This window comes from Podarcis pityusensis, assembly GCF_964106645.2.
Source record: "Podarcis pityusensis genome assembly, chromosome: 17".
NCBI classification, from domain to species: Eukaryota; Metazoa; Chordata; class Lepidosauria; order Squamata; family Lacertidae; genus Podarcis; species Podarcis pityusensis.
Window position 1 is genome coordinate 34,461,239 of NC_138042.1, and position 26,778 is coordinate 34,488,016.

Below are 26,778 nucleotides of genomic sequence, written 5' to 3' on the forward strand. Positions count from 1 at the left end.
CACAACTCCTCCCACCCCGGCCACATAAAATGTACCTAGGATCCAAGGCACCCTTGCAGTCATTTGTAACTGGTGTCCAAACCCCCACTCTCAGCAATGAAATGATTTTTGGAAAAAACACACAGTTAAAATCCACTCCAGTGCTCTTCAACTGGTGTAACCAAGTAAAAACAGAATTTATAATACAGGCAAAATGCTAATGTTTTCCCAATCCTATTTTGAAAAACTGTGGGGATAGAATGGACCCCATACAGCAGGGATGTCCAACTGGTCGACCATGATTGACAGGTCGACCCCCGGGTGATAGCGGTTGGTCACGGGCTCATTTTTGTCCACGGTGGAAAAATAACTGTAGCCCCCCCGCTCTGTCCTTCATTCACGCAGGATAGGTAAAACAGAAGATGGAGTTATCGCTGCTCGTTTGATTTGTTGCTAAGTGATTTATGACCTGGCCCCCCCTAAAACAGCTTAGGCGTACCCCCCTAAAAAAAAGCTTAACAACTCTGAACTCCCCCCCAAATGGGTAGACCACTACCAATTTTTTATTCTGGGAGTAGATCGCAGTCTCTTGGGAGTTTGACATCCCTGCCATATAGTTTAGGCAACTAATAGTTTCACTTTCTCATCCATTTCAGTGTTTCGAAACCCTGATAGATTGGTAAGTCAAACGAGCAGACTCTTAAAAGTGTTGAGAAGAGCTGAATAACAGTTTAACAGACTTTTTCAAACAGCTCCTGGGACCTAGAGTAACTACATTATCCCTCCTATGGTAATATTTCCCCTAAAACATACCAAACCTGCCTATATTGACATGTTATTATTGGTTTGGGGTTTTTTGCCTGCAGGGTGTATCCCCCCTCCCCCCCGCAGAAGGGATTTAACATCCTGAACTAGTTCAGTCCAGGAAAAGCTTTACCACTTCATTCTGCTGCTAAATAAACTGGCCCTTATTATATTGAAGTCACAGGTGGGCAAACTGAGGCAGAAAGGGTGGCTTGCTATTAGGCACCTACAGCTGAGATTTGAACCAGGGAATTCTTGGCCCGCAGCTCATGCTCTAACCACTGCACAAAAGCAGCTCCCCTACATGACACACGGTCCCCAGCAAAGCACACATAAGGGATTGTTGAGCGCTTCACAAATGCATCACCTTTAAAGTGAGAAATTACTGAATTTTTCCGTCTATAAGACGTCCCCATGTATAAGACGCCCCCTATTTTGGGGGACTCTGATTTTAAAAAATGGAGGAAGATCTATCCGTGTTTAAGACGCCCCCAAATTTTGGACATTGTTATTTAAGGGGAAAAACTGAATTTTTCCGTCTATAAGACGTCCCCATGTATAAGACGCCCCCTATTTTGGGGGACTCTGATTTTAAAAAATGGAGGAAGATCTATCCGTGTTTAAGACGCCCCCAAATTTTGGACAAAACCCTTATACATGGAAAAATACGGTAAGTCTTTCCTCCCAAAGTGCTGCACATCAGCCAGTTAAGATTCAGACCTTTCTTCCTACACATTTGTATCAAGGAATGTGTTTCTAACAGATTTGTTTCTAATTAGGTACTCCTTAAAAACAAAAGGTTTGAAGCAATATCTGGATGTAATAAGCAAACAATTAGAAGTCTACACACTGTCTCTTAAAAACAAATTCATTGCCTTTCAGTTTCTGTACAAAAGGACAGAGCTTCCTTTTCTTCAAGTTTGGGACGGTCTTCAATGAGAACCAGAAGGCACAGGAAAAACACCTCTCCCTCCTTCCCTCCTATACATACAGACAGCCAAGAGGATTAAAGAGCTGTTAACAAGCCACCCCATAAGCTGTAACACTTACAGATCCTCTGAGAAACAGGACTGGGACACCCATGCCAAACCTCTCGTTTAAAGCACATACTGCAGACATCAACTGGTATGCTTGCCGGCCAAAATCCTGCAAACTGTCTTCTGTATTGACCACAGGAGTACGTTGAATGTTCCTAAAAGCACAGGAACAAAAATAAGGTTTGTGTGATATGTATAAAACAACAACAGAGGACAAAAAGTGTGTGTATGTGTGTGTGTGTGTGTGTGTGCCATGAGCGAACACACAGAGAGCAAGTTCTGGTGGGGGACCTGTGGCCCTCCAGATGTTACTGGTCTGCAACTCCCATCAGTACAGCCAGGACAGCCAATGGTGAGGCATGATGGGAACTGTAGTCCAGCAATATCGAGCCAGTCACCAGTTAACCACCGTTGCCAGTGTGGTGTAGTTAAGAGCGGTAGACTCGTAATCTGGTGAACTGGGTTCGCTTCCCTGCTCCTCCACATGCAGCTGCTGGGTGACCTTGGGCTAGTCACACTTCTCTGAAGTCTCTCAGCCCCACTCACCTCACAGAGTGTTTGTTGTCGGGGAGGAAGGGAAAGGAGATTGTTAGCCACTTTGAGACTCCATAAGGGGAGTGAAAGGCGGGATATCAAGTCCAAACACCACTTCTTCTTCTTGATCTAGGCCAGGCTTCCTCAAACTCGGCCCGCCAGATGTTTTGGGACTACAACTCCCATCATCCCTAGTTAACAGAACCAGTGGTCAGGGATGATGGGAACTGTAGTCTCAAAACATCTGGAGGGCCAAGTTTGAGGAAGCCTGCTCTAGGCAGTGTTTCTCAAACTTGGGTGCCCAGCTGTTGCTGGACTACAACTCCCATCATCCCTGACTGCTGGTTTGCCCTCGCTTCCCCCAATCTCCCATGTCTCTGCTAACTGGCACGCAACAAAATGGATGCAGCACCTCTGTACATAAAGCTGTGTCCCTGGAATGTAAGCCCCCACTCATCATAATGCCAATCGCCTCATAGGAATGATCAGCATCACATCCTGCATGCCACGAGTGCGCAGGTCTGTGGCTCAGGTGTGAACCAACAGGGTTTGAAAAGAGGAATCACTACAGCAATGGAGATGTGAGCAGAGGCGTTGTCATCCTTGCTCCAAAAGGAACTTCCATCCCTTCTCCACAACTCGCCTTAGACTATACAGGCAAGCTTCAGATTCTGCTGTAGTACAGGGGTGGGTGGGCGTAAAGTCCATAGATTTCTAGGGACGGGGAAAGTACTTGCCAAAACGGGGCATGCAAGAATACAGTCGGACAATCTGTTGCCATGATGCAAATCCTTAGAGCATTTGCATTGTGTCTTAAACTATAATATTCCTACCGTTCAAGCTACATGACCGAGCAAATAAAGCAAAACAAAGAGGTTCAGCTCTCTGTGTAGCTTCTCCACCGTTATACAATTTTATTTATACAGTCATAGCTCGGGTTGCGAACGCTGCAGGTTGCACGTTTTCGAGTTACGGATCGCACCGAACCCGGAAGTACTGGAACGGGTTACTTCCAGGTTTCGGCGCTCGCACAGAACCACTAAATCGCACTTTGTGCATGTGCAGAAGCATGGCAGACGCGGCACAACAGGTTGTGAACACTGCGGGTTGCGAATGTGCCTCCGGCATGGATCACATTCGCAACCCGAGGTTCCACTGTAAATACGGATGGCGGGGGAGGGTGGGGAAAGAACAGCAATTAAAATGCAGGCATGAAGCAAGGCAGGGGAGGCCAACCTTTTATTGTAAAGGTAAAGGGACCCCTGGCAGTTAGGTCAGGTGGTGGCCAACTCTGGGGTTGCGGCGATCATCTCGCTTTATTGGCCGAGGGAGCCGGCATTCAGCTTCTGGGTCATGTGGCCATCATGACTAAGCCGCTTTTGGTGAACCAGAGCAGCACACGGAAACGCCGTTTACCTTCCCGCTGGAGCGGTACCTATTTATCTACTTGCACTTTGATGTGCTTTCGAACTGCTAGGTTGGCAGGAGCAGGGACCGAGCAACGGGAGCTCACCCCGTCGTGGGGATTCAAACTGCCGACCTTCTGATCGGCTAGTCCTAGGCTCTGTGGTTTAACCCACAGCATCACCCGTGTCCCAACCTTTATTGTACATCAGCCATAAATCAAGTCCAAAGTATGAGCTTGTGATGCTTGGGTGTGCACAAGAGTACAGTACACAGCTCCTTCTCTTCAGATCCCTGGCTGCAGTTGTGCCTCTAGTCTAAGGCCATGCTGCAGAAGGCCAGGGTGTGGGGGGGACGGATAAGCAGCAGTATAAGCCTGTCTTTGTGTCATATTACCAGGCCTGCAGGCCCACATGACTTATGTCCAGATGTGGCCTTTGCCAGTGCAGGCTGGTCAACCATGAACTATGGAAGAGGCCCTGGTTAGGTCAAGGAATTTAGGATAAGATTTAATATTTGACTTCACAACTTGAGCTCAGTGCCCACAGTCGTTCTCCAACATAAATTCAAAGAATAACATTTCATTTTTATTTCTTGGCTTTTTAAGGATGGATTTTAAATTTGAAACTAAAGCCATAATCCTGCGAGTCAGCTTTTGATTGGGAATTGCAGGATGGCATCTTATACCGTTTACCCTAAAAGTAACAACATTTGAAGAAAACTTCATTAACAGAGAGCCATTAGAGACTTATTGCTGCTTGTCATATAAGCTGTGGGAAGACAGTTCCAAACCTTTAATCTTTTGGGAGGAACATTTACCTGGATCTGCAATTATCGCAACATTTTTCTGTTCCCATGATACCCGATGAGGCCTTTCGGAGTTGTTTGTCTTCGAAATGTGACAAAATGATTCTACCCAAGAGAACATTGGGAATTAAATAAAAGAACAAGAATTTACATGTTAAATTCATTGAAGAAAACAATGAGCAGAAATCACCATCATTAATTAGTTCACCTGGGAGCTAATTTATCTTGCTTGAATCATCCCGAGATGGGCATCTATATTTTTTTCAAAGTATAAGCTTCAAGGTGCAAATACAAAAATGTACCAGAATGCAAGCGGCACTTTTCAAAACTTTGAAAGATTTTCATTGAGCTGTGTTGACAGCTCCTGATTGTTACTTGCTAAAATATAAAGTATAACACGTACTTTCTTCTGCAGCTATTCAAGCTGAGGTATTTCTCAATCTTTGCCATCATCTTCAGTTTGTACAAGCGAAATTTTTCATTACGTATCTCACTGAGTAGGTGTCTTAAAAAGAAAGTGGGGGAGAGAAGGAGAAAATTAGAGATGAAACGTTCATTATCTCCCTGTCACCTTCCAAGAAAATATAAAATTTGCACAAACATCCTACACACATGCTTTTCATGCAATATCAATCGGTCATAGCTATAAACGGAGCAAGAAATGAAGAGCAAGGAAATGCACACTGAAATTTCATATTGTCATCGTCCATATATTGCCATGTTGTCACAATTTCTCTAGTTATATGCAGATACAGTGGTACCTCAGGTTACATACGCTTCAGGTTACAGACGCTTCAGGTTACAGACTCTGCTAACCCAGAAAGTGCTTCAGGTTAAGAACTTTGCTTCAGGATGAGAACAGAAATCGGGCTCCGGAGGCGCGGCAGCAGCAGGAGGCCCCATTAGCTAAAGTTGTGCTTCAGGTTAAGAACAGTTTCAGGTTAAGTATGGACCTCGAGAATGAATTAAGTACTTAACCTGAGGTACCACTGTATATATAAAACAGACTGACACCATAGACAGAAACTGCAGTCTGACTGGGCAAAGTAACATTAAAAACAATGATGTCACAATTTTATAACACATCTCAAGCATATAAAGTGTTTCACATACACTGGGTGGGATTCAACTATGTGTTGTGTGTGTGGAACTAGGCCCACTTGCCCAACAGGACTCCCCCCTCTCTCTCCTCCTCCCACACACTCCCTAAATATGCTCTGGGGGTTGGGGGGGTGAATCCCAGAACAGGTTTAAGGGGCACGTGAGGGATGAATGGGGGGGGGATCAGCGGACCTCATTCCTCATGTGCATATCCCACTTAATGCTACACTGAATTCCACCGACTACCTCAATGGTCATGTTCAGACATCACACTAAAACAGAGTTTAGAGTAACAAGAACAAGATGCAGTGAGCCTTGGGCCTTCTGTGTCCATCAGAAGGAGTTCAGAAGCTTTTGCTTGAAAGTTAGTTAGTTAGTCTATACCACAGAGCCTCTTGGGCTTCCTGATTGGAAGGTTGGAGGTTCGAATCCCCGCAACGGGGTGAGCTCCCGTTGCTTGGTCCCAGCTCCTGCCAACCTAGCAGTTTGAAAGCACGCCAAAAAAGTGCAAGTAGATAAATAGGTACTGCTCCGGCGGGAAGGTAAACGGCGTTTCTGTGCGCTGCTCTGGTTTCGCCAGAAGCGGCTTAGTCATGCTGGCCACATGAACCGGAAGCTGTCTGCGGACAAACGCCGGCTCCCTCGGCCTGTAAAGCAAGATGAGCACCACAGCCCCAGTCACCTGTGACTGGACTTAACTGTCAGGGATCCTTTTTTGTTGTTGTTATATTTATATATCGTTTCACACTCTCAGAGGCATCCCAAAAAGATTTACAATATAAGATTGTTTGGATCAACAGTAGCTTTTTGTGTTGCCCAAACCCAACAAACTGTGATTGATCTTAACTATGGTTTGTTTGAAAAAGGTTACATTCAAACACTGGGTTATGAAACTGGCTTGTTAAGACAAACCATGGGTAAACATTAATAACGGTTTAAGACTGGGCTGCCGAGTTAAAATGTGGTTCTCTGAAATCAGAAGCAAAAGCTTCCAAACTCCTCCTTGTAAGCACATGAGGAGAGAGGAAAGCATGGTAGGCCAGTAGTATTTGGTTACCTGTTGAAACTCATGTCAGCTGGAGTCCATAATACATAGCAAGAGGCAGGAAGCCCATCACGACCAGCCCTTCCAATTTCCTGATAATACGATTCCATTTCTTTTGGCGCTCCATAATGAATAATTGTCCGGATGTCTGCTTTATTGATGCCCATTCCAAAAGCTACAGTCGCTACTATACACTGAAAAATAACCACCATATCAGTTTTTAACTCCACTTTAATATTGATGCATGGAAAAAATTCAATGTGCTTACAACAGTTTAATATGTCCAGCTACATAAAGTATACAGTGGTACCTCGGGTTACATACGCTTCAGGTTACAGACTCCGCTAACCCAGAAATAGTGCTTCAGGTTAAGAACTTTGCTTCAGGATGAGAACAGAAATCGTGCTCCGGTGGTGCGGCAGCAGCAGCAGCAGGAGGCCCCATTAGCTAAAGTGGTGCTTGAGGTTAAGAACAGTTTCAGGTTAAGTACGGACCTCCAGAACGAATTAAGTACTTAACCCGAGGTACCACTGTACTATGGCTCTGTCTCCAGTTGCAAAGCACTCATTAAAGGCAATGAAGCCAAAATGGAGCTATATTGGGCACAGCCCAGTAAAAGGTACTACCTAAAAGTCTAGTTTAAATCAACAGAACAAGCCATGCAGCCAAATCCTATGAACATATAGTAAGAGGCAGGAGCTTACGAAGTGGGGGGCGGTCTGCCCCGGGTGCCACTCTGGGGGGGGGTGACTAGATGGCCCCTGCCTTCCCCCAGCTGTAGAGCAGTCGAGGGTGCACGCAGTCAGCATGGGCGCCGCTCACACAGCGACCATACAGGCCACCGCGCACGAGCGGCAGCCCATATGGCCGCCTCGCGTGAGTGGCACCCATACTGAGGCAGGGGCCATCTTGTCAACCCCCCCCCCCCCCCGAGTGGCACCCAGGGCGGCCTCCGTACGGATGTCGCGTGTGCGTCCCCGGGCAGGGTGTCCCGCCCCAGGTGCCGGAAAGCGTTCCTCCGCCACTGGTCAGAGGTATTGCTGAATTCAATGGCTCAGTGTTTGATCTAGGGAAGGATTTGTACCAACACCTGACCAATGAGGAATTTGTCAGCAAATGGCAGAAAACCATGGCTAAAAAAGCCACCTCTATTGGTCTGTCACCCCCCCAACTGTATTACCTGGGTTATGAAGGCGCCCAAAAGATGTTAAAGCAAAGATTATGGGATAATGCACACAGTGACTTGCGATCTCGATCACACGCAGTCTGTAGTCCGCTGGCAGTAGGAGTACAATATGGGCATGTCTTTAACATCTTACATTAAAAACCTGACAGTACCAAACTACTGAAGGCTTTTCACCAAAGCCAGACTAAACGTCTTTCCTTCTGCAGTGTTGGATGGCAGGTTGAGAGGAGTTCCCTACCAGGACAGACTTTGCTCGTGTGCTCAAGACATCGACTCCATAAAACATATTTTGTTGCACTGTGCAAAATATGAGCAAGCCAGGGCTGAACTGATGCTACCCTTGCTGGTACCTTTCCCGGGAAAATCAGAGGCTCACTATGTCAGGTTCCTATTGGAAGACCGGACAAATGCTAGAACATTAGCAGTAGCAAAGTTTTTATCGGTGGTTGCAAGAACCAATGATCCCTATATTCTGAACAAAATGCTTGTTTAACCTGGAGGTAGGCTGTATGAATTGTGTCTTGCTTTGTAACGATTTGTTGAGTCCCTGGACCGTAATAAAGATTGTTGTTGTTGTTGTTGAATTCAATGGGATTTACTCCCAGGTTAAGTGTGCACAGAATCACAACCTTAGTCGCAACCAGTTTAAATTTTATTGGTGTCACTGGGACACAGTCAGAGCTAACTTATGCTAGATTGTGGCTGCTGAGCTTGGAAGGAAAGTGGGAGGTGGGACTTTGGGACATATTTAGCGACTATGATGCTTCCTCCTGTATATTGCCCCCTGTATATCCCACAAAATACAACCACACCTTATGACAAGCAAACAGCATTTCCTTCATACCTGAATTTCATCTCTCATGAATTTGTGGTGGATGTCTCGCCTTGCTGCGACTCCCATGCCAGCATGATATGTTCCACAAACAATGTTTAATTTTTTCAGCTCTGCAGCTACCTGTTCAGTTGTCTTCCTTGATGGGCAGTAAACAATAGCGGGGCCTTCAAACTCATAACTAAATCTAAGAATTTAAAGAAAAAGCATCTGCGTGTGACATAGATCATTAGGATATCCAAGGAACAAACAAAGAAAATACGTTAGCCTTGTGACAAATCTTTCTTGTAGATTTTTTCCTTGAATACTGGCTCTCTTAATATAATAATAAACTTGGAAAAAAATACTGATCTACTGTTGTGGACTATCAACACATTTCAGAAGTTGAAAGTGTTATTGGAGTAGAAGAGCCTTTATTTAAAAAATAAATAAATTTAAATAAATATTTATAAATGTTTCTTTCCAGCGGTAACCTTGGAACACAAAATTTGCGGGCGAAGGAGGGACAAAACACACTAACTTGTCTTTTTTAACAAGGAACTGCTGTATGTCCACGATGATATTTCCAGTTTTCCGTACTACTTCTAAGTATAAATTAGGCCGGTCAAAGCTGGTACATGTGACCTGGGGAGTCTTAAGGTTCAGACAGTTTATGATGTCCTCTCTGACAGAAGGGCTTGCTGTTGCAGTTAATGCAACAATGGGAACCTGAAAAGAAAAAAGAAGCAGAAATCTGGAATATGTAAAGATGGTGGATAAAAAGAAATCAAAGCATTAAACTCTTTTTATACCATAATCCAAAATTTAAGGAATAAAGAATAAGCTGACACTCTTTGATTTGACTTACTCTAATTGGTGTGGCAAGTGTAAATATATGCATGAATAAAGCACATTGTTTTCAGTAGGGTCAGATTAAGTTTCCCAGAAGAATTCTAGGAGGAATCTAGGAAATATCCATCATCACCTTCTCCTTCAATGTCAACATTTGCAGTTACAGTGAACATCCACACAGGTTATCATGATCCATATTCTGGCCTTCCTCCCACCACTTCCCTTCCTCCCCCCGAAAGGTTGCGAGGCAACTTTTAAGAGTCCATGTGCATGTAATGCTCTCCAGACTGGGAGTGAGCTACAGGATCATATACTCCTCTTTCCACAGACCATTAATTTTTTCTTATAGCCCAGGGTTAATTATGATTTAGTCTGTTGTCTGTTTTGGCAAACCATGGTTTGCAGGCAGCCAGCACACCAGAATCAGGAGCCAAGGTTTGAAACCACGGTGGGTTAAACCACAGAGCCTAGGGCTTGTCGATCAGAAGGTCGGCGGTTCGAATCCCCGCAACGGGGTGAGCTCCCGCTGCTTGGTCCCTGCTCCTGCTAACCTAGCAGTTCAAAAGCACGTCAGAGTGCAAGTAGATAAATAGGTACCGCTCCGGCAGGAAGGTAAACAGAGTTTCCGTGCGCTGCTCTGGTTTGCCAGAAGCGGCTTAGTCATGCTGGCCACATGACCCGGAAGCTGTACGCCGGCTCCCTCGGCCAATAAAGCGAGATGAGCGCCGCAACCCCAGAGTCGGCCACAACTGGACCTAATGGTCAGGGGTCCCTTTACCTTTATTACAGTACAGCATGATGTACAGATTGGCAAAAGGGGATTGTGGCAATTACTGCTCTTCCATTTTTATAGTGCTTCAGCCTCTGGGAGTGCCGAGTAGTTGGAAAACAAGAGCAGATAACCAAAGCTAATATACCTGGAAGTTCAAACCATCTTCAGCATAATTTATGGTTGGCATGATTCTGAATTGAGCCTATGCTAGTATACACGTTAATGTGTAATCACAGAGGGAAGAGTATGTAGCGCAGGCATAGGCAACCTCGGCCCTCCAGATGTTTTTGGCCTACAACTCCCATGATCCCTAGCTAACAGGACCAGTGGTCAGGGATGATGGGAATTGTAGTCCCAAAACATCTGGAGGGCCGAGGTTGCCTATGCCTGATGTAGCAAGTTGCCCATCCAAAACGAAAACACAAGGAATGATCAACAACTATACACAGCGCACAGAGATCAAACATTTGTTTTGTTAAAGTTGATCTATGTTTACAAAAATTAAATCACAAAAATTTCTTGCAATGACTATACTGTACCTTAGGAAGATGTTTCTTCAACAACCCCAAAGACCTGAAAGAATTCCTGAAGTCATGTCCCCATTCAGAAATACAGTGAGCTTCATCAACAGCTATCAGGGTGATGCCTAAGATGAGTTAAGACAGGCTCGATTATGTGGTTACAGAGCACTTACGACAGTATAGATTTCAGAGCCAATTGGTATATACGTTTTGCAAATTTAACCACTTATGCAAGTGGTCTACTTTGAATTAGCAGGTGTCAGAAGGCAGAGTGACCTCTGGGTGTACCTCATCTGAGGAAGAGGCCTAGGATGCTGCAGTCAGCCCTGACACACCTAAAGAACCCATTAAAGCAGCCCAACTACAGTGGTACCTCGGGTTAAGTACTTAATTCGTTCCGGAGGTCCGTTCTTAACCTGAAGCTGTTCTTAACCTGAAGACCACTCTAGCTAATGGGGCCTCCTGCTGCCGCTGCGCCGCCGGAGCACGATTTCTGTTCTCATCCTGAAGCAAAGTTCTTAACCTGAGGTAATATTTCTGGGTTAGCGGAGTCTGTAACCTGAAGCGTATGTAACCCGAGGTACCACTGTAATCCAGTCTTACAGACACTTCATCTGGCGCAAACCTCTACATGCACTGTGGATCAGATTCTTTCCTGGACCTCTACGGTGGTACCTCGGGTTAAGTACTTAATTTGTTCCGGAGGTCCGTTCTTAACCTGAAACCATTCTTAACCTGAAGCACCACTTTAGCTAATGGGGCCTCCCGCTGCTGCCGCACTGCCGGCACTTGGTTTCTGTTCTATCCTGGGGCAAAGTTCTTAACCCAAGGCACTACTTCCAGGTTAGTGGAGTCTGTAACCCGAGGTGTTTGTAACCTGAGGTACCACTGTACAGCTAAGACAATGGTGGACCCAGTGAAAGACAATAAACCAGTAGAGAAGTGCTTGCCCTGCTGCAAGGAGGCTTCCAGATCCGATGTCTACTCAGAAGAAAGCTGCACTTGTAGCCCAGCTGATGTTCAGAAAGGCATGGATCTGGTTGAATTAGTATAATAAAACCTCTGTGTCTGCCTTTAAACTCCTGCCTAGATTTCGGTTTGTCTACAGTAGCGCAACTGGGTTGCTAATGAGCAAACTTGAGCCCTGATCAGACGACCCAGTTAACATTCATGCCAGAAATTATTCTAGTAAGCTTTAATGCTGATTGGAACCTCAAATTAACCTGTGGACCTCCAGATGTCATTGAACTCCAACTACTCCCAACAGTTTAGCCACCTCTTTACTAAAGTTTAAAAAAAGAAGCAGCTGTCACTTGGCAGAAATAAAACTCTACAACCTAATTGCAAACTTATGTTGGTATTTTGCAGAAGAGAAAGGGAAAAAGAAAAATGTGCTCTCCACTGAACCTTCCCAATGCTCCCATAAGTCAAGGTCTACAAAAAGTTATCTTATCCTCGCACTCCTACATCCTTTCCCATACTAAGTTTCTGGCAATTCTCAGAAGCGAAGAAGTACAGAGCACAGACAAGAGGGACTTCAATTAACAGAAACCTTGGCTGACTGGATCAGAGCCAATGTAAACATTGGGGGAGCCCAGGTGGACAACCAAGAACATGCCATAAGTCATTTCTCTGATAAGAGCTTACTCTTTTTATCTGACCCTGAGGCAGGAATGCCAGCAGGGGCATCGCAGATTCCATACAGTAGTTGGCCTTGAAGTTAACTACGCAAAGCTGCAATTAACCAAGTCTCAACACTAGCTGGAAAGACCAAATATCCTTATCAGCTAAGGCCTTGCTCTCTTCCCAAGGTATTTTGGAGTACTTACAATCAACAACTTAGCCCAAATGAGAAGAAGAAAAATTGACCCTCCTTTTAGGACTTGAAGAAAGGGATTAAAGCTTTCATAGTAATGGTTCTCCCAAAGATCTTTTTTTCTATTCCAGACTTTGCCTATAGACAATCCTTCCTCTTCTCCGTGGCAATGGCAGAAATATTTGGTAGATTTCTGTCACTGGAATAAGAAAGTACGGCTGGAGGTGGGGGCGGGTGGCAGCGGGTGTTGTTGTTGTTGAGTCGTTTAGTCGTGTCCGACTCTTCATGACCCCATGGACCAGAGCACGCCAGGCACTCCTGTCTTCCACTGCCTCCCGCAGTTTAGTCAAACTCATGCTGGTAGCTTCAAGAACACTATCCAACCATCTCATCCTCTGTCGTCCCCTTCTCCTTGTGCCCTCCATCTTTCCCAACATCAGGGTCTTTTCCAGGGAGTCTTCTCTTTTCATGAGGTGGCCAAAGTATTGGAGTCTCAGCTTCAGGATCTGTCCTTCCAGTGAGCACTCAGGGCTGATTTCCTTAAGAATGGATAGGTTTGATCTTCTTGCAGTCCATGGGACTCTCAAGAGTCTCCTCCAGCACCATAATTCAAAAGCATCAATTCTTCGGTGATCAGCCTTCTTTACAGTCCAGCTCTCAATTCCATACATCACTACTGGGAAAACCATAGCTTTAACTATACAGACCTTTGTCGGCAAGGTGATGTCTCTGCTATTTAAGATGCTGTCTAGGTTTGTCATTGCTTTTCTCCCAAGAAGCAGGCATCTTTTAATTTCGTGGCTGCTGTCACCATCTGCAGTGATCATGGAGCCCAAGAAAGCAAAATCTCTCACTGCCTCCATTTCTTCCCCTTCTATTTGCCAGGAGGTGATGGGACCAGTGGCCATGATCTTTGTTTTTTTGATGGGTGGCAGCGAGTAACACACAGTAAATCAAAGGTAGAGAGGCTGGGAATTCCCAGTCTCAGGTCATACTGTGAGGTTTGCTGGAAACATCAGTGCCTTAATTGCTAGTAACGCTGAAATGATACACTGAAGAATAGCCAGCAATTTCCTCGACGGCAGGCACTCCTGTTTGGTACGCTCTCCCTGGAAAATCCTTTATCAACCTTTAGGGTTGGGAGATGCTGGTGCAAACATCTGTTACCATTCCTTTATACAGTTCTAAATCGTCAAGACTGCATGTGTCTGAAAAGATATGCTCATTTCTAAAGTTGGAAGTGGGTGAGCATTAAAAGACTAAGAGGCTTGTTTCAAAATGGGAAACCACTATCATGTGAAAACCTGATCACCTCCTTCCCTGCTGAGAGGGATCTTTGGCTCAGTTACATAGTTTTGCAAGGGCAATTGCGGAAAGGGAAAGTGTGGATGGGTCTTTAACAGCCTTTGAAACCTAACGCTTCCATTGGTTCAGCCACAGGGAATTAATTTACTGCTCTATGACGTGCTATGGGAATTTGGTAGGATTGAAACAGGTCTGGGAGGGGAATATAGGGGGATTAAAGGTAAAGGGACCCCTGACCATTAGGTCCAGTCGTAGCCGACTCTGAGGTTGCGGCGCTCATCTCGCTTTATTGGCCGAGGGAGCCGGCATACAGCTTCCAGGTCATGTGGCCAGCATGACTAAGCCGCTTCTAGCGAACCAGAGCAGCGCACGGAAACGCCGTTTACCTTCCCGCCGGAGCGGTACCTATTTATCTACTTGCACTTTGACGTGCTTTCAAACTGCTAGGTTGGCAGGAGCAGGGACCGAGCAACGGGAGCTCACCCCGTTGCAGGGATTCGAACCGCTGACCTTCTGATCGGCAAGTCCTAGGCTCTGTGGTTTAACCCACAGCTCCACCCGCATCCCTTATAGGGGGATTAGTGCACTATGATTCTGAGGCAGCCCCCATTTAAAACCATCTCAATCTTAGGTTTGTGCAACTGCTTCGAAAATCATTCATGGGTGGAACTTGACATCAGTTCAGCTGAGCTACAAGAACATGACTATGCCATTGAGCTGGAGAGGCTGTAGTGCTAGAGGCTTTATCCACCAGATGTGGTGGCCATGTCCTTACATTGAAAGATTTTGGGGCCCAGTATTTGACCACCTCTCGAAAATCACAAAACAACCAGTTGCTAAATCTTCATATATAACCTACTTATCCTTACAACTAGGCAAGAAGCTGCTCCATATGGGCCCAATTAACTTCCTCTTGGTAAGGACTAGAATGACAATCTCTGGAGGCTGGAAGACCTCTTCGGATGTCACCAGCCATATTTGGACATTTGAGTTATATGGCCAAGACCATATAACACTGGTCCTGAAAGACCTACATTGGCTCCCAGTATGTTTTCAAGCACAATTCGAAGTGCTGGTGCTGACCTTTAAAGCCCTAAATGGCCTCAGCCCAGTATACCTGAAGGAGGATCTCCATCCCCATCATTCAGCTCAGACACTGAGGTCCTCCTCCAAGGGCCTTCTGGCAGTTCCCTCACTGCGAGAAGTGAGGTTACAGGGAACCAGGAAGATAAACAACTATCTGACTTTTAGAAGACATCTGAAGGCAGCCCTGTTTAGGGAAGTTTTTAAACTCAGCCAGATGGGCAGGGTAATGTAATGTAATGTAATGTAATGAAATGAAATGAAAATAATTCACCTTTTCAGAAAAACTGACTCAGTCTACAGAGCCCATGGGCATTCTAAAAAGCATTCTTTTGATATCACGTGTTTTTTGTTGTTATTTCTGTGAAAACTCATAGGTGTGTTATAAGAAACTAGACTCCAATACAGTGGTACCTATGGTTACATACTTAATTTGTTCCGGAGGTCCGTTCTTAACCTCAAACTGTTCTTAACCTGAAGACCACTTTAGCTAATGGGGCCTCCCGCTGCTGCCGCATGATTTCTGTTCTCATCCTGAGGCAAAGTTCTTAACCCGAGGTACAATTTCTGGGTTAGCGGAGTCTGTAACCTGAAGCGTATGTAACCTGAAGTGTATGTAACCTGAGGTACCACTGTAGATAAAACTCCTAGCAATTCCAAAAGCAGCAATCTCTTCTGAATTTTTTTAACACTATCAACTATTCCCACTTACCAATTGTTCTGTCAAGTTCCTCAAGCCATGGCAAGTTCCCCGAACAGAACTCTGGGGTAATGTAGACAACTCTATAGTGGCCCCTAGCAAAAAGAGGGGAAAACAGCAGTGAGCTCAAGTTCAGCTTTTTTATGTTTGAAATTGCTCTTTCATGTTTACTGTACTTTATAAAGTTCTTTAAAAGCAACTTTAGGACTCTGCCTAAAAAGAGGCACATTATTTGCCTGACCACCCCAAAAAAAGGAGACAAGGCAAGGCTTACGCTTTGATTTCCCCTCTGACATTCTTTGACTGTGCTGATCCAAGTAGACAAGCTTGAATTCCTGACATCCTACAAGAAAACACCACAGTTTTTTTATGATTTAGATTGTAATACCCATTGGCTAGAAACAGTAAAAATCTGTCTGACTGCACAGTGGCTGTTCTCTAAGCAGGGCTTTCACTAATTCGCCATAAAAAATAAGATACATTTTACGTTTTCACTTCCCATCTATCACTTTGCCTTCTAGAGTAGTATTACAGTGGTGCCTCGGGTTAAGTACTTAATTTGTTCTGGAAGTCCGTTGTGGTGATCACAAAGGGTCCCTGGACATTTGACGGTCTATTGATCCCTGTGCCACCACTGTGATTGCTTCCCCACTGCCACCATCCCGTTTCTCTTCAGGTAAACACGGAGTCCAAACAGTTGTTAACATCAAAGCAAATAAACAAGTTTATTTTATAAGCATTAACAAGTTTATGGTTTCAGATAATTTTTCTTGTCAGTTTCTTAATCTTAGTTACTTTACCAGCCTATACCTTCCTAATAACTTCTGATTATCCCAACTGTCTATCTGACTCCTCTTAACAGATTCTCTCACTCTCTCACATCAAACTATCCCAACCCAGACTTATCCTCCCTCTCTCTTCTCTAACACCCGACTGACTCCTCAACAACTCCAACTCTAACTCCTCCCCTTGGGTTCCCACTTGCCAATCACTTCACACTCATTTAACCCTTTCCTTATGACCCAGCATGATGTCACCTAACCCAGGAGGGCAAACACCACATCCGTTCTTAACCTGAAACTGTTCTTAACCTGAGGTACCACTTTAGCTAATGGGGCCTCCTGCTGCTGCCACACAATTTCTGTTCTCATCCTGAGGTAAAGTTCTTAACCCGAGGTACTATTTGTGGGTTAGCGGAGTCTGTAACCTGAAGTGTCTGTAACCCGAGGTACCACTGTATAGGTAGAGGAACAATTGAACTTCCAACGTCGCATCCGAAAAGGGATTTTGGTGCAGTGGGGTGGGAGATAAGCTGGGACATTTCCTCATGCACATTTCCAGTTCAACACTACATTAAGGGTATGCGTCTCTGGGATGAGTCTCTGCATGGTTGTGACATCATATGTCTTAGAAAATGAAATTCTCCACCACAGAAATACGAAATCTTCTAGTTCATTTCTTTTTATTAAAGAACCTTAAAAAAAAAAAAAAAGACCCAGGGACATCTCTTTTGCAATGAAGAAAAGAAAAGCACCTCTAAGAGAGAAAAGGTGCTACATTTGTTTTGCGCTACACTTTTTTGATAGGTTTGGACATTTTGTGGATTACAGTTAAAAAAACCAGAGACAAACATATCCTCAAAGTTTGATGCGGCTGGGAAAAGACAACAGGTCTTCCGATTTATTGGTTTAAAATATGTTTTAGGCCACCTTTTAGGGCTGCTTTCATCACAAGGCTGCTTTCATCATATAGACACAGAATCACAATATATAAAATGAAGACAAGACCACTTATTCACGGCAGGCCTAGACTTACTCAAGTTGTAGTACTTGGTCTTCCATCAAAGAAATAAGGGGAGAGATTACTATTCCAATTCCTCTTGTATAAACTGGTGGAAACTGAAAGCACAAACTTTTCCCGTATCCTGAAATAATATATATTGAATGAACACATCTTGAATGATAAGGGAATCTCATTGGAAAACAACATTTCCTTTCCTCAACCTCCCTAGTTTGTTATCAGTCTTTATAGAGACACAGATGTATATAACGATATTAGTGGGTTTATCCTCATGTCTATGTCAGTACTAATAAGGACCTTCTACAACACTTCAAATTAAAATTTTACAGATGCAGAGAAAATCACAGCAAGGCTAAAACTGGCACGGAATTTAATGAACCAGCTTCAGTCCCCTTTGTTCCAGCGATCTCTAGATCAGAATAATAGAATAAGATGTACATGCGGCTACACAGCTGGTGCACAATGTGGCAGCAAGAATGCCAATAGGAACAAAGTGGTCTGAGCATATTAACACCAATTCTGGCACTATGTTGCCTAGTTAGCTAATAACTTAGTATTGTCTAAATCAGAGCTTTCCAAACTTTTCATGTTGGTGACACACTTTTTAAACATGCATCATTTCGCAACACAGTACCGTATTTTTCGCTCTATAGGACGCACCCGACCATAGGACGCACCTTGATTTAGAGGGGGAGAACAAGGGGGGGAAATCCTCCCCTTCTCTGCTCAGCGCCCTTCAGCGAAGTGGGAGAAATGGAGCCCCTTCCATTTCAGCAAAAGGAACCTGAAGCCTTCGGAGTTCCCGCTGCACTCCGGAGGCTTCAGGCGGCTATCCCTGAAGCCTGGAGAGCAAGAGGGGTCGGTGCGCACCGACCTCTCTCGCTCTCCAGGCTTCAGCGAAAGCAACGCGAAGCCTCTGGAGCGCGGAGGGAGCGCTCCCTCTGCGCTTCGGAGGCTTCGCGTTGATATCGCTGAAGCCAAGGAGCCTGAATTCGCTCCATAGGACACACACACATTTCCCCTTAATTTTTGGAGGGGGAAAAGTGCGTCCTATAGAGCGAAAAATATGGTAATTCAGTTTTACTAGCAAACTGGAGGTTAAACTAAACCCTTTCCAGCCCTGGGAGGAGCACAGGCAGCATTCGTGTGACACACCTACACAGTGCAGCCGACACACTAACGTGTCGCAACACACAGTTTGGAAAGCTCTGGTCTAAATACTGGAAGTATGATACTGTCCTAAAGGGGTGTGTGTGAAAATGTGGAGGCTGTAGAAAGAAGGGGAAATTGACCCGAAACAGGTACTTTGAACTTCCACCATGCCATACCAAAGGCTTCCTGACCTTTCAAAGATGGAGCAGTGAGGAACAGGTGTAGGAGAGAACATCAAAGTTCATGAGCTTCCTTAAAGTTGCAGTTCTTAAGACTCCAAACCATGGCACCCAAAAAGCTTACAGACTCCCAACCCAAAGATATCCTTGGCATTTTATCCCCGCAATGGGGCAACAACCGCTCATATCACTACACCCTAACACTCTCAGGAAGTCATCTTCATGGGTTTACCCCTCATACGACATCCTGTGGAAAAAATATATGCAGCTCACCAGTTGCCATGACAACAAGGTTGTCTCGTCTGTCTTGCAAAACCGAAGAGATCACTTTCCACTGGACCCTTGAAGTTAAGGAAAAACATGACACAAAAGGTTCAACTCTCATTTGAGTCTTATTCAGCAACTTAGCAGTCACTCTCTCATGTGCAACATAAAGGTAAAGGGGACCCCTGACCATTAGGTCCAGTCATAGCCAACTCTGGGGTTGCGGCGCTCATCTCGCTTTATTGGCCGAGGGAGCCGGCGTACAGCTTCCAGGTCATGTGGCCAGCATGAATAAGCCGCTTCTGGCAAACCAGAGCAGCGCACGGAAACGCCGTTTACCTTCCTGCCAGAGCGGTACCTACTTATCTACTTGCACTTTGGTGTGCTTTCGAACTGCTAGGTTGGCAGGAGCAGGGACCGAGCAACGGGAGCTCACCCCATCGTGGGGATTCGAACCGCCGACCTTCTGATCGGCAAGCCCTAGGCTCTGTGGTTTAACCCACAGCACCACCCGCGTCCCCATGTGCAACATACAGGTTTCTTTTTACAGAAAGCTGAGTCTTCTATGCTCTATTGACTGAGCTATTCCAGCTAAGGAATTCAGAATAGAGCAGAGGTGCAAGAATTGTTCTCCTTGGTGTCTCCCTTCCTCTGCCTTCTATCACGAAAACATCCAGCCAGCCATGTCACCTTTGCAACAAGTCAATTCCTCATTGTCCCTGCCTGCCAATGCATGCAGCTAATCCAGATGTCCACCTCCAAATGAGCCCATTGGTTCCTGTTCCACTGACCAAGCCACTATCATCTCATTTGCACCATGAGTGTGCCCTAGAAGACACCTAACACAACACTCCCCTGGCCCTGTGGGGGGACTGATAACTTGCCCACTCCACCAGCACTGATCTCATCATTGCAGAGCCCACCATATGTTCCAAGCAACACAGCTTAAAGACCACTGCACTATGCATGCTGGTCGCAACCCACATGGTGAGCTCTATTCAGCAGTACAGCTGGGGCAAGGGACCTGTCCCAGGGATATATGTTTATGTGGTAAATACAAAGCACAGATCCCTTCCTATTGTTGTGTATAGGAAAGGAAAACAACAAAACTTACGGTTTAAAATTTGCATGTCCAAAATACATCTTTAGGCAAGCAATTTGTTTATCGTTGGGTCTAGGCAAGTAGGAATCTTTGAAAACACAGAAAACACAAGATTCAGAGCTAAAGAATATAGAAAATCTAGTGAAGTCATGAGAAGCAGTTCTTGTAGCTAGGCCTCCATTTTAACTTGTTATAGTGACTTGGGTCTAACTAACTATTGTAGGCATCCCTCAGTGAGAATTCTGGTTTCCTCGCCACCCCTAAACAGCAGATTCCCCATGCTTTATTATAAATTGCTCTTGAAACTTGGAGGTTTGTCTAAGCTTCTCTTTGGAGAAATATAAGTTCCCTTTGAAGTGCAGAACTAGATAGGTGGTTCTTTGGATATATTTTAACAAACTTTTAAAGTGGTTTTTTTAATAAAAAAAACTATTTACCCCAACTTTCCTCCTCTTCCTCAATGCCTTCATCTTCCTCATTATCATCTATAGTGAGTTCATTTTGCCTCTTGGACTTATCCAGGGTCGAATCAGTGAAATCTTTATTGTGCTTGTCTATTTCTTCTAAAGACTGGAGAAGAGATTGGACAAGTTAAGACACTCTTAGATCAAAAGATGCAAATAAATCAGAGGTAGCTAAGATGCTGGAGTGAAGTTACATTTGATCGCACCTGTTTGGTTTGTTTTTTAATTTAGTTAATGAGCTCATAAACCCTATCAATAGAATGACTCTAGGCTGTAAAAATAATATTCCATTACAAAGAAACTTGGCTGGTGGGAAAAGTTGCAATTAGTTCTATCACTTTATCTGCCCGTCAAGAAAAAGCTCCATCTCCTTGATTTCTTCATATCAAGTTGCTGTTAAGGCACAGGAGAAGAGGCAGCATTTCATTTCGCTAAGCTGCACCAGTATTTAAAAGTCTATTCTTGCTTGTCAAACATTTTCTCAATGGCTCCAGTCAAACATACTATACCAAATACAAACTTCTTCAGTAGAGGAAATACCTGGCAAAGCACATGACCAAGAGCTAGCGCGCTCTCTCTCTATTTACAAAACCTCTCTCTCAAAAACAACTTATTTATTCCAAAAAGCAACACATTTACAAAAACATGCTCGTAGACGGAAAAAACAGACATCTGAAAGAAAAGTAAATTATTATTTTTAAAAGTCAGCAGACATCATTATTTTGTAACAGACGCCGTGAGAAAATGGAAGAGGCTCAAGCCTCATCCCTGGGATTTCTAACTTTTCCCAGCCAAATTCAACACAATTATCTCTGTTATGCCATGAACGGACAAGCAACCCAAATACATGACAGGGATGTTTAACAACCCATTGCAACCCTTGCTTCCTTATCTCAATATAACCAAGCTTCAGAGCGTCTCTCTATGGTGGGTATTTAAATAAATAATTGAAAATTAAAATCTAACTAGCCAGAAAGAAACTAATTGGCTCAGGGAGGATCAGGAGAACCCCTAGATACTACGGTAATTGATACTCAGCAAAACTGAGCCTTGACTGGGATCCAATGATCTCAAGAATGCAAGGTGAGGCAGCCAGCAGACAGAAAGTTAAAGCCCGGCAATGCAATTCCCACCCCATCCACACACAAAAAGTAATGTAGAAGGACCCTCTAGAAAAAGTACACAATTTTTATCCATCAACAACAGGACCAGGGTGGGGTTGGACCTTTCCCTTATAGTTTTCCATGAATTTTACTGTCCATAAACAGTATTTTACTGTTCGTGTAAACCCTGAATTACCATAATCTCTCTGGGAGGGGGCAGCATGAGCAGCTTAGACCTTGTTGCATAAGTGGTTCCCCCATGCAGGGACCTTTGACACACAGCGCCGGTTCACCAAAACATGCTACGTTCTCACTTTCATTTAGGCAACCATAGCTGCTTTTCTGTCTCTCTGATCAGAATGCCAACACCTCCATGGGCCTTTATTAAAAGCAGCAAAAATATGCACACAGTAAAATACTGTTCCCAGCCAGTGAGTTTTCCGGTTTGCAAACGTTCATTGGAACCCGAACGTCCGGCGCGGCTTCCACGGCTTCCTGCAGCCAATCGGAAGCTGTACCTTGGTTTCTGAACGTTTTGGAAGTTGAACGGACTTCCGGAACGGATTCCATTCGACTTCCGAGGTACCACTGTACTTATACCTGATATTTAACAGAAACATGATCAAATGCACTTTAAAAACTGATAAGTAGATTTTCAAACACCTACTTTAAGCATCTCCATTTCAAGTTCATCATCATCTTCAATGGTGCAAAGAGAATCCTCTTCATCCTCTAGATGGCTTGATTCCTAAAAGGAACATTTCAAAGTGAGTGCAGTTTCTATTTTGCTGTTGCTTCTCTCTGTGAGCAAACATGACAGCGGCTGATGTTTGTGCCTTTCCCCCCATTGATAGGGCAACTGAGGGGGAGGGGGCAAGGGGCATGTCCGTACCATTTTGTAGTTCTGTCTCTTTTTCTGTTCATTTAGATGTGACGGCCATTATGCCATCCCCCAAAGCAGCCACTTTGTGTTATACCACGCCCCATAGTAGTCATGTGTGGCTCATGCTCACAGCACTTTCTCCCCAAAATGATGGAGACCCTTGTAACACGAGAAGCGTTATGCACAGCCTTATTATTGAGTTAGGAGAGGGGTTTAAAAGTCCGATATTTTGTCACAGGAGAAAACAGGGGTTTCTCAGATTTCTAGAAGCAAGCAGACCCCCGCCCACCTCTCATACAATACTGCTTCAGTTGTTGCAACCCTACTGAAATCTGGGAGAAATATCTGGTTGTTAATAGATTAAACATTATGGTGGAACCTCGATGGTCGAACGTAATCTGTTCTGGAATAATAATAATAATAATAATAATAATAATAATAATTTATTTATACCCCACCCATCTGGCTGAGTTTTCCCAACCACTCTCGGCGGCTCCCAATCAAGTGTTAAAAACAATACAGCGTTAAATATTAACAACTTCCCTAAACAGGGCTGCCTTCAGATGTCTTTTAAAGATAGGATAGCTGCTTATTTCCTTCACATCTGAAGGGAGGGCGTTCCACAGCGTGGGTGCCACTACCGAGAAGGCCCTGTGCCTGGTTCCCTGTGACCTCACTTCTCGCAATGAGGGAACCGCCAGAAGGCCCTCGGCACTGGACCTCAGTGTCCGGGCTGAATGATGGGGGTGGAGACGCTCCTTCAGGTATACTGGACCGAGGCCGTTTAGGGCTTTAAAGGTCAGCACCAATACTTTGAATTGGAACACTTTCTGGAAGACCGTTCGACAACCGAGGCGCAATTGCAGTCGGCAAAATCCATTGAAAAAAATGGGAGAAATGCAGCTCGGAAGGCGTTCGACTTCCAAAAATCGTTCCAAAACAGAAGCATTCACTTCCGGGTTGTCGACGTTCAGGTTCTGAATTGTTTGGCTTCTGAAGCGTTCGACAACCAAGGTTCCACTGTGCTACTTTTCTTAGACCCTTATCCAGATAGACTCACCTTAGACATACAAGCCATTTCACTTAGCAGCTCCTCCTCAGCCTGACGCTCCAACATTTGAAGTTCATATTCAGTTATATCTAGCGACATTAAGCATTCTCCCACCACAGCTTTAGGTCCACTGTCTGAAGCAACATCTACGTGTTTTTCTTTATTAATTTCCAATTCACCTTCCATTAGGGCTTCCTTTTGGACTAGTTTGTGACCCACACGATTGATTGACTCAGACGTGACCTTGGAAGTCAAGTCTGATATTTCAGTTTTTTCTTCATTACCGCAGATCATTTCTGAATCTGTAGAATCTCCCAACTCGATCCGGAAGGTAGGCTCAACAAGCAGCTCTCTTCTGAAAGCCTTGAAGTTTTCTGACATGGCAGCCAAAATTTCTGCAGCTCTATTAAAGAATGTCAAAATGGCAGAGCAAGCTTCAAAATGGGCTTGATGGATTTATCCAAAGAGGGTTAAAGCAAACTTGGATGTATTCTTGGTCTGATCTAAATGCACTCCCCTTTCTTAGTAGGATCCAGAAAACCATACATACAATCCAGTTATCCATTGCCCATATTTTAGCCCTTATTCAAAAGCACTTTTCAATTAAAAAACAAAGGTTATTCAATTACATTTAAAAAATAGATCTTAAAAGACACAGTTAAAACCAAGAAGGAAAAGGGATCACTAAAAATAATCAACAAGCTAAAGGAGAATGGAAATTTAGCTCAGACTAAGTCAGACAAAATTAAGATGTTTTCACAGTTCAGAAGAGGCGGGGCTACAACTCTTATAATCTGGGTACCACAATTAAAAGAAACTTGTCCTGCAATCCAGGCAAGCACACCTTAAAAGGCAACAACACATGAAATATTTCTTGATGCTCTATAAAATACATTCAGGGGGTCTCCCGACATTCTTTAAAATATTTTTTAAGGAGTAAACGGAAATGCAGTAAGAAATAAGGCCCAAAAAGCTATGGTGCAAGTACAGACATCCTGGTGCAAGTAAAGAAGGCCTGTCTATGGTTTTGTCTCATTAATGTTCTGAGAAAGAACACAATACCATTAATTTGAACTGATAAAGCAAACAACACCTAACCTTTGGAGGTTTGTAGATTGTCCAAAAGTGCCAGGAAGATTATTTGCTAAATCCACCATCTCCTCTAATAAAGATGCGAATTCCTTCTTCATTTCACTTGCCAATAGGGCCCCATCTGTTTGTTTTTAGGGGAGGAAAGGTCAATGTGAACATTATTTTTACCAACCACTATGTGCTCTTTTCCAGTTACCTGGCTTTGAAACAACAACAAAGTAAAATTCACTGTTTTAATAGCGATTTACTTCTCTTAAAATTTCAGGCCTGCTCGCAAAATAAGGGATATTGCAATGATTACTTTTAAATGGGCTTCCACTGGGCTTTTTCAGAGAGGCACAGAATTCTCCTAACATGTTTCATATGCATGCTTAAATCTTTCTGGTCATTCTTAAATCACCACATCCTTGCTATGAAGTGAGTCTACCACCTAAGTCCTAATTATTAATAAATAATAATAATAATGCAGTGTTAACCTTTATGTTGAGTTACTACAATGTTGCCTACATGTAGCCGCTTCCAAAGAATGCTCACAAACTGCAACTCATCCAACATGCAGTTGCGGGTCCATTACTTGCCAGCCTGTTTCATGGACCCAATTCAATGTGTTGGTGCCCTGCAATTTTTTTCATTAAAAATGGAAGATGAAGGCGAAGTACAGTGGTACCTCAGGTTACAGACGCTTCAGGACTGTTTTTCTCGGTTTGTGGTGCTCCTTCAAGAGAGAAGTAATATTTTCTGAACTTTCATGCAGCAGAGCTGTGTTGCTAAAGTGGTTCTAGCTCTCATGATAGTATTTTGTTAGTGTTTATAGTTTTTTTTTTAATACAGGTTCCAGTCACATGAGTGAGGCTACTGTGTATTTCTTCTCTTAAAAGAAAAAAATAATTCATCAGTTATTATTCCAGTATCCCATTTCTGGGCCTTTATGCTGTTAATTATATTACAGTGGTACCTCGGGTTACATACACTTCAGGTTACATACGCTTCAGGTTACAGACTCCGCTAACCCAGAAATAGTACCTCGGGTTAAGAACTTTACCTCAGGGTGAGAACAGAAATTGCACAGCAGCAGTGGGAGGCCCCATTAGCTAAAGTGGTGCTTCAGGTTAAGAACAGTTTCAGGTTAAGTACGGACCTCCAGAATGAATTACATTCTTAACCCGAGGTACCACTGTATACTTTTTTTAGAAACAAGCTCTGATGATTTCAGCAGTGCATTACCCGGTAAGCACACAAGGTTGCAACTGAATTCTCATATATATATTTACTTATTTAAATATTTGCAAACTGCACTTACCAGAATATATAACAATGTGGTGTGCAACATACAAACATAAGAATAGGCTAGCAACCAAAAGAACATCAATGATGTATCGATAAAAACCAATTGGTTCACACACACACACACACACACATATATATTTAAGAGGGATTTTAACAGGGAGAGTGAGGTGGCACAACATGTTTTATAGCAGGCATGTCCAACTCCCAAGAGAATGCGATCTACTCCCCCTTTGGGGGGGGACCCAACGTTACTGAGCTTTTTTAGGGAAGTGGTTGACCTTTGGGGGGGGCGAAGGCAAAGTTGTTTACCTTTTTTTAGGTGGGGAAGCAAAGCATGTTTAGCTTTATATTGGGGGGGGGGACATCGCTCACCTAAAACAACAATGCAGCAGTAACAACTGCTTTCGTTTTCTAATTCGTCGGCAAAACATCCATTTGACACAACAGAGGACAAGAGCGATGGCGGCCAGGGACTTTCACTCCATTGCTTATCACTACTACCAATCAACAGGGATCCCATGATTGACCACGATCATCCGGGGATCGACCAGCCGATCACGGTCGACAGGTTGGACATCCCAGTTTTAAAGCATTAATTGGAAAAGCCCTCTCTGCTAGCTAGGGATGATGGGACTTGTAGGACT

General features: G+C 44.1%; 1 protein-coding gene across 1 annotated transcript in view; it reads right to left on the reverse strand.

Annotated features, from left to right (window-relative positions):
• WRN (WRN RecQ like helicase) overlaps nt 1–26,778 on the reverse strand; it is a 60,711-nt gene that overhangs the window by 23,373 nt on the left and 10,560 nt on the right. The window contains exons 8-23 of the mRNA XM_080986667.1: nt 24,854–24,968; nt 23,765–24,158; nt 22,489–22,569; nt 20,692–20,824; nt 20,267–20,342; nt 19,162–19,229; nt 17,573–17,681; nt 16,032–16,100; nt 15,770–15,852; nt 10,872–10,978; nt 9,250–9,437; nt 8,742–8,916; nt 6,724–6,905; nt 4,969–5,070; nt 4,578–4,670; nt 1,834–1,975 (exon numbers count right to left, since the gene is read on the reverse strand). Coding sequence (XP_080842793.1) covers nt 1,834–1,975; nt 4,578–4,670; nt 4,969–5,070; nt 6,724–6,905; nt 8,742–8,916; nt 9,250–9,437; nt 10,872–10,978; nt 15,770–15,852; nt 16,032–16,100; nt 17,573–17,681; nt 19,162–19,229; nt 20,267–20,342; nt 20,692–20,824; nt 22,489–22,569; nt 23,765–24,158; nt 24,854–24,968 — 2,117 coding nt within the window. The remainder of the gene's footprint in view (nt 1–1,833; nt 1,976–4,577; nt 4,671–4,968; nt 5,071–6,723; nt 6,906–8,741; nt 8,917–9,249; nt 9,438–10,871; nt 10,979–15,769; nt 15,853–16,031; nt 16,101–17,572; nt 17,682–19,161; nt 19,230–20,266; nt 20,343–20,691; nt 20,825–22,488; nt 22,570–23,764; nt 24,159–24,853; nt 24,969–26,778) is intronic.